The sequence below is a fragment of the Chiroxiphia lanceolata genome, chromosome 5 (assembly GCF_009829145.1).
Source record: "Chiroxiphia lanceolata isolate bChiLan1 chromosome 5, bChiLan1.pri, whole genome shotgun sequence".
NCBI classification, from domain to species: domain Eukaryota; kingdom Metazoa; phylum Chordata; class Aves; order Passeriformes; family Pipridae; genus Chiroxiphia; species Chiroxiphia lanceolata.
In genome coordinates, this window is record NC_045641.1 from 63,128,770 (window position 1) to 63,136,851 (window position 8,082).

General features: G+C 47.5%; 1 protein-coding gene across 3 annotated transcripts in view; it reads left to right on the forward strand.

Annotated features, from left to right (window-relative positions):
• The window catches only part of BCL2L13 (BCL2 like 13), a 41,963-nt gene extending 34,450 nt beyond the window's left edge, over positions 1–7,513 (forward strand). For all 3 annotated transcript variants that reach the window (XM_032687667.1, XM_032687668.1, XM_032687670.1), the window contains one exon: positions 932–7,513. In XM_032687667.1, the coding sequence (XP_032543558.1) occupies positions 932–1,744 (813 nt within the window). In that variant the 3' untranslated portion in view covers positions 1,745–7,513. The remainder of the gene's footprint in view (positions 1–931) is intronic.
• The last annotated feature ends 569 nt before the right edge of the window (positions 7,514–8,082 follow it).

The window sequence follows — 8,082 nt, forward strand, 5'->3', positions numbered from 1 at the left end:
CCTGGTTTCAGCTGGAATAGTTAATTTTCTTCTCGGTAACTGCTACAGAGTTGGGTTTTGGATTTAGTATGAGAGTAATGTTGATAACATGCTGACATTTTGGCTGTGTAGCACTTACCCTAAACAAAGCCCTTTTCAGTTTCTCATGCTCTGTTAGCAAGGAGAGGCACAAGAGGCTGGGAGGGAGGGTGGCCAGGACAGCTAACCCAAACTGGTAATATCAAAGGGATATTCCATACCACAGAATGTCATGCTCCCTGTGTGAACTTGGGGGAGTTTGCTGAGAGCTGCCAGTCACTGCTGGGGAGTGAGCTAAATACAAGCAAGCCAACTCTGTCAGCATCTCTGCATGTCTGTGCTTCGTTGGTTGTTTCAACTTAACTTTTCAAGACTTTGGCTACACAATTTTAAGAATAGCTAAAATTGTTTGCAGTAAAATACTAGAATTACTGTATATTCCAGCTTGTTGGTACAAAGTAGGAATGCAGGCTTCAGATAGCACTGGAAATGGGATAAAATTACTGTAAGAGGAACACTGTTAGATGAAAACAGACAAGCAGTAGGGTGCACAGAAGGGAGAAGGCAGCTGTATTCAGCTGGGCACACGTCCTTGTGTTTGCTTGCTTTGTTTTGTTGCAGTTTGGTTTCAGATTTTAGTATCCTGTCTGGTTAATAGTGGTGTGTTTTGGTGATGTACTCAGTGATGCAGTAAGGAGGAGCTCCCAGCAAAGCTCATCTAAGAGGTTCCATTCTCTGGAAATGCCAGCTGGACCAGCTGGGTCCTGTAAGCTACTGAAATGTAGGTCAGGCAGCTGCAGAGCCCTCTCATCTTTCTTCCAGCTCAAGTTTCCAGGTGTCCTGTTCCTTCCTGTACAGGGGAGGTAGTGCTGAAGCCGTGGCTCATATGTTGTGTCTTCCTTTTTGTTTGTAGGGGACAGTCTTTACTTTGGAATCCGAAGAGGAAGAGTACCCCGGGCTCATCGCAGAGGACAGTAATGACATCTACATCCTGACCAGTGACAACTCAGGCCAGGTGAGCCCCCCGGAGTCCCCCACAGTGACCACGTCGTGGCAGTCGGAGAGCCTGCCCGTCTCCCTGTCGGCGAGTCAGAGCTGGCACACGGAGAGCCTGCCAGTCTCCCTGGGACCCGAGTCCTGGCAGCAAGTGGCTATGGATCCTGAAGAAGTCAAAAGCCTGGACAGCAACGGAGGGGGTGAAGAGAGGAGCGAGAACAACTCTTCCAACTCCGACATTGTTCACGTGGAGAAGGAAGAGATACCGGAGGGGATTGAGGAAGCAGTGGTGGCAGCTGGCGCTGCAGAGACCATGCAGGCGGCGTTTCCAGAAACCTCTGCTTCTCTACAGGAAGCAAAACCTCCAGCTGAAGTTGCTGCTGTTGAAAAAGCACATCCCTCTGCACTTCTGCGTGCAAAACAGGAGGAAAAGGGAAAAGCGGCCGAAGAGCTTGTTGAACCTGAAATCCCCGCACTAAGTAAACCTGTCCCAAAGTTAGCGCCGTCAGAAGAAAAGGCTGCACCAGAACCTGAGAAAATACTGCTTCCAGGGGAAAAAAAAGTGGGGAAAGAGGGCCATTTGGAAGAAGCAGAAGAGAAATCCTCCGCTGCCGAGGAGAAGCCCATCCTCTTGCCGGAAGGGAAATCGATACTGCTGTACGGCGGGGCTGCCGCCGTGGCTATATTGGCTGTAGCGGTCGGAGTAGCGCTGGCGCTTAGGAAAAAGTAACGGAGCTCTCTTGAGGAGGAGGAGGAGGAGGAGGGGGGAGAGACAAGAGAGCACCATCCAGTTTTTTTGTAGTTGTGTTACCTAAAGGTTGAGCTGCCTGCTGTTTAATTGGACATTCGAGTAACTTAATGGTGATGGGGTGAGGTTGTTCAATAAGCCTCCAGCTACGGACAATCATGTTTTTAGTAGAATTGGGGCGGGGACTGGTTTTTCGTGATTAAAGTACCGGGGTATTTTTAAAAAAAAAAACAAAAAAAAAATTCTGCAAATTTAAGAACTTAAGTGCAGGTGCTGAAGAAAGGGGTGCTCATACTCTAGGAACTGGAACAGAGAATCCCCAGGGGAAGGGGAGAGCCAGCTGCTGCCAACCCCTGGAGTTTTTGGCTTCTCAGACTGACCGCTATTGCAGCTGTGCTGTCTTGTCACTTCCCGTCGTGCCCCAGAGCCCTTCCTAACAAACATTAGCCAACCTGAGTCCTGTAGCGAGAGGCTGGTCTCCCTTTTGTCTCGGCTTCCTCTCAGGTACAGCACTGCTCCTCATAACCTTCCAGGTTCCTCCTAAGCCCCGGTGGGACAGTGCTTTTTTTTACCTCTTGGCTCACACTGGTTTTGGCCCCTAACGTTTACTGGAGCCCCATCCTGTGAAGATGCTGCCTCTCTATTGCTGTATTATCTCTGAGCATCCTGGTGTTCCTGGGGTAGAGGTGCTGCCCAGGAGGGTGGGAGGGACACTGCTGGTTTGAGAACCCATTTGCTTTCCTCCTGCCCGGCCCACTTACTGCGACCCCTCGGTTACCAGAGGTGCAAAATTCATGCTGGACACGGTGCCGCTTGGATCAGTGCTCTGATCTCCGGGGTGCGTTCAGCGGTAAACGCTCTGCTGTCCTGTGTCACGCTGCAGTCTGCATCGTCTTTCCCAAGTTAAGCACAGAGTGTATTTAGTCCTAACTCGGTCTTGCCTGTGACAGAACCCCAGATATATAAAGCAATGGATTCTAGTGAGCAAAAGAGCATTAAACATCTCCTCTATCTGCTTGTTCCTGACCTGACCCGGAGCGCTGGTCAGTGCGATTTCTTTGGCAGCAGTGAATCTGTAATCATCTAAACTTACAGGTTCACAGATGCTGAGAAAAGTTACTTTGGCAAAAAGGAAACCCCTCTTCCTGCAGTCACAACACTTCAGGTGCGTGTGGAGAGAAACGTTTTAAGTATTGCCATGCTCGTTAGTCAGATCCAGCTACAAGCCTTCCTCTTTCAGCATGTTTGTGTGTCTGTCCATGTCCACTGCAGCTCTGTGGGCAAGACCTTGGGCTTTCCAGGCAGAACTATGGATGCATCTCTGAAGGTTGGTGCTGGCACTGTGGCTTAGACCAGCTGGAGGGAGGTGAAGGGGAACTCGCGATAATGTAGAAACCGAAACATGAGCTTACGGGAATCTTACTCTTCACAAAGCACAAAGACAAGGTACTTTTATTTCTAAATAACCTTATCTAGGGTACATCTCCTGATGAGCCTGTTTCTTGAGGGATCTCAGAATGAAGAGATTTTAGCATATTTTCTATTTTAGGATATTCTTGCTGCATTTTCCTATCCCAGGATGCTGGAAAGTTAGTCAGAGCGTATCAGATTCTGAGGAATTATTTTTGGTTAAGCTTTTGTGAGAATGGATTTTCTAGAAAACTTACTGGATTTTGAACTCTGTGTGTGTGAAGTTGAATATTAAGAGGAAGGTTGTCACGTACGTGCTGCCACTGCGGACTGAACTCGGGAGCTGTGGAGTTCTGGACTTTACTGTTGATCACTAATGGCTCTTTTTCCATATACAAAACTTAGTAGTTTGGCCTTAACAGAAAAAAAACAAAACCCTTTATCATATTGCAAAGTGGAATTGACTTTGCCATTTCCTGGTAGTCTCATTGCTGTGCTTTCCTGCCTGGTCAGTCAGGATAGGGCTGCCCCTCTCCTGCTGCTTTGCTGATGGCTTTGGGTTCTTCTCTGGGAACATTCTCTGTGGGAAAAGGGCTGTTCTGAACCTGACCTACATCCTCTCCTTACTGAAGACACTGAGCCTACATCTGGGACATCCCCAGCTGTCACCACACAGCAGGTTACTTTAAAGCAGAGATGGATTCTGTGGACACTGGATAATTTGTGTATCAAGGGGGGGTGCAGACAGGGCTGGTTTTACTTTAACTCTTCTCTGGATGTAGTTGTTTCAGTGTTAGTGTGGGACATCAGTAGAGAACAGGAATAAATCCAGGCTGGCTAGGGAAGAAGTCCATAACTTTTTGGCACAAGGACCCCAGCAGGGTATTAAATAGAAAGTATCTTCTTCCACACAGCAGTGAGAAGGTGGGAGCAGGAGTAAGGAATAAGTGACTGTGGTAAGTCTTTTGCCTGACTGTGAAAATACTTGAGTATCTGGTGTGTTGCCACATTTAATGGAGCATCAGCTGCACTGTTTTTGCTTGGTCCTTCCTCTAGAATATTCTTTTCCTCTAAGGGTCTTTTAGATTTGGCAAGTCAGCAAGAATTTGTACCCTCTTCTCCCCCACCCTGCTGACCACATGTTCAGGACATTGTGAGTCTCTTTCCTCTGGGAACACTCCATTAGTTAAAAAGGTCAGTTGTGGGCTTGAATTCTGTTGAATTTGGAGTCCTGTGGTCAGAGCTGGGACAGGCCCTGTGGAAGTCACCAAAGGGCAGGTAAGGTCAGATGGCAGCGTTCCTCCAGACCTGAGTGACAGGCTGCTCTGTCAGAGGTGTGAATTAGAAAATGGAAGGGGTTTTTTCCCCCCCTCTTCAAGTCTGTTGCAGTAATCCTACGCTGCAGGGTCTAACTACCCCGAAAGGTGGGATGCAACCTCTCTTTAGTGGATCTCCTGTAGCTGGCAGAGGGAAAGGCAGTAGCTCTATACTTACAAAAGGGCAACTTGCGTTGCATAGCCCCTTCCCAAAAGTGCCTCTATATCTGTCCTCGAGTGGCCTGTACCTTAACAAAATATCTACCTTAGACCCATTCTGTCTTCACTTTATCCTTAGCACACCCTAAAGCTGAGATGCTAAACAGCAGCAGACGAGATCTACAAAGAAGTGGTAAATAGTTAATGACCTGCAGTGGGCAGCGTGCTCAGTAAGGAGCTGTCAAGGAAAAGGCTTTCAAGATAAGGTGCAACTTAAATTTCAGCTGTGCTTAATTCTAAGCTATGCTCAGTTGGGCATTGTGGCTGGGAGATGGGCAAGGGCTTTCTTCAGCTGGCACTGCAGGAACAAAAGGCTGGGAGCAAAGACCAAACCCCAGAATCCCACTGTTACCCAAAAGCCCAAAGTGCAGACACAGAGCCACATCCCTGCCTGTTGTAGCTGCCCTGTGTGGGGTGGAGCCTGGTGGACTCCTGCCTCCTGACTCCCTTCACCTTCACAAAATCCAGCTGTGGGGCTGGAGGTGGGGCAGCACAACAGTACTGAGCTGCTCAGCTGGCCAAAACAGGAATATTACTGGGCACAGAGAGAGAGGCAGCTTGAATACTTAAGGTTTTGGTTTTCACTGGGCTGGGCGGGTGCTGAGAGGGGTTCTCAGGGCGGTAATTCGGCTGCTGAAAACTACAGAAAATAACTTAATCTGAGATGCTGGGGCTGGCCCAACCAAACAATCTGGAGCCAAGAAAGCAGCACTTCTGCAGCCTTCTGTCCATTAAGATGTGAATCTTGGAGCAGCTGCTGCTCCAGGTACTCACCAGTCCAAACGGAAGCTCCTGGCACAGAGCCGGATGATGCAGCGGGAGCGTGGTCTCTGTTCAGTATTGCACCTGCTCTTGGACACCAGTTTAGATTCTGGCTGGAGGTGAAGTGCCTGTTGTGGTGGTGGTTGCAGTTGGTTGTTTCTTTCCTAACATGCCTTCTGGAGAGCAGGTTAGTACTAAGGAATCCCTCCCTGCTGTTTGTGAGGGCTTGATTTTTCATCCTGGCTGGAAGCTGCGCTCAGGCATCTGCAGCTCGAGGGCCAGGTGAAAGCTGCAGTGCTGAGTGCTCTTAGACAGGATAAGTTCTGATGCCAGAATCCCGCTTCCTTCCTTTTCACACAGCGTTGATCACAGCCAGCCTAACACATTGGACTGGATTTTTTAACTAATCAATGCTTTCTAAGGGTCACAAGCAAGGTTCTCAAGTTTGGTCTTTTTTCATTTTAATGACTGTAGTAGATAAAATAATCTGAGCTTATAAACCTTCCTGGCATTTTCAGCTACAGTGATATGGCAGTACTAGGAGGGCCCCAGGAAGGTAGATCTTGCTATTTTGGCATAAAAAACTAGAAGTGCTTCTGGCAGCATTGTGTCTCACTCCCTAAGCCAGAGCAAGCTCCTGTTACAGAATTTGAGAGTGTAATTATGAGGTTCCTTTGCTGTGAAATGGGGGGTGTGGGGTGGAGAGGTGAACACAGCCCAGCTGCGATGCCTGAGGGGCTTCAGAATGCCCAAGGCTGCAGGAGAATGTTTTATCCCAGGCTCTGTTTGTGTCTGCTCAGGTTGAAGCTCAACAGGAGAAAGTGTTTCCCAGTGAAACATGGAGAGGTGAGGCACAATATCTCCTGTACCAAGTGAAGGCAGAAGCTGTGCATGATTTTAATTTGGCTTGGTCTGCTTAATTTCAGCAGTAGGGAGGTTACAAGAACAGTATTGCTTTGACTCGATGTATGTACCTGTGCTTCAAACTGCAAGCTCTGTATTGCCATAACAAAAAAGGGGGGTGAGGGAGTGTTTATAAAATTTAGGCCACCACTACTTGACTCCAGCAGAGTGAGCTCTCAGGCCCAGAGGAGCAGGGAATTCAGTTTGTGTCTGACAGAGTGAACTCTCCTGCCCAATCCTTGGCTGGGGAATGGCACCAGCTCAGAGGGGTCAGCTGCAGTGTAAAGTCCAGGGGAACCACGAACACAACATCGCCCAGATCCCCTTCCTTAAGTTAAATAACTTATCACTTTTTTTCCTACTTAGAGCTGACCCTCTCTTGGTCTCTTGGGTAGGTGACTTGCTTCCTCCGAGCCAGAGGTCTATGGTCATGCTGTAGAAGTGGGGGAGCTCCTGTTGGCTTCCAGTGGAAGCTGCCTTTGATCTCCCTGCAGTATCTGCAGGGGAGGGAAGGAACACTATCAGTGTGGACAGAACAAGCTGCAGAGGATGCATCTTACTGCTATACCTTTAGGGGGTCTGTCCCCATTTTTAACTTGCAGTATAAGCAGTATAAGCAGCTTATACTTGCAGTATAAGCTTTTATTCAAACTCAGACCAAAAGAATGCCACTTGATTTGTTAAGTAGCAAAGACTAATGGGACTTGATTTGTTAAGTAGCAAAGACTAATGGGACTGACTAAAGCTGCATGTTAGGGGATATCTTCTACTAGGCTTCTGCTGGGTGTAAGCAAATAGTGACAGACTTGCAGGGATTTCGGATTCTGTTCTCAAGAGGCCTGCCTGGGGGAAGAGACCCTGACTGGTCCTCAAGTCACCCATTATCCCAGGAACTCGTCATACTGTTCCTTCTAATATGCAAGTGCAGCCCTCTTGGGGAAAACTGTCTAAAGCTTCTTGTGCCATTTGGTTAATAAAAGTGTTTCCACCTTTAAAAGAAAGTTCTTTCCAGCTTCATTGTTCTATAGTCAGTTGAAGTGAAGGGGTACGTACATTTTTTCCCTCTGCTAATGGGACACTGCTGTAAGATCCATGCCCCCAGGTTGCACTTTAATAAATGGTACAGTTTTCAAGAACAATGTATTGACTACTTCTTTGCTTCCCCCTCTCCCTGTTTTAGTGCAGGCACCAAAAGAAAAGATGCTTTTACTTACATAAAATTTGCTTATGCAAGGCACAAGGACAGGACCAGAGTGTCTCTACTGCTGCCAGCTGCATCGTAAGCCTTGGTAAATTAGAGGAATGCCACGAGTACTTGGAGAAAAAACTGACAGCACCAAAAAAATCCAGGTGGAAATTGAAATTCTTACGAGCCATAGTGCCACAAGAAATGACATTTTTATTTAAGAAAGCCCATAAAATATTTACAAACTTTCAAAACTCATGAGGCAGCTGGATCACAGGTGACATGGTTGCCACCTCGTGTGATTTATGTGTCAAACAACCTGAGTCCAAGTTTGTTGAACCTGAGATGTGATTACTAGATATATCACTTTTTCTCAAGCATATCCAGGTTGCATTATCAAAAAAACTTGCCCCCTGCCTACCCCTGCCTTTTTCTTTACAATTATTCCATCCGTTTTGTTTTTCAAACAAACACAGGTGGATGGTGATCGATACTGAAGTATCTTTACCTGGCCAAACACCCCT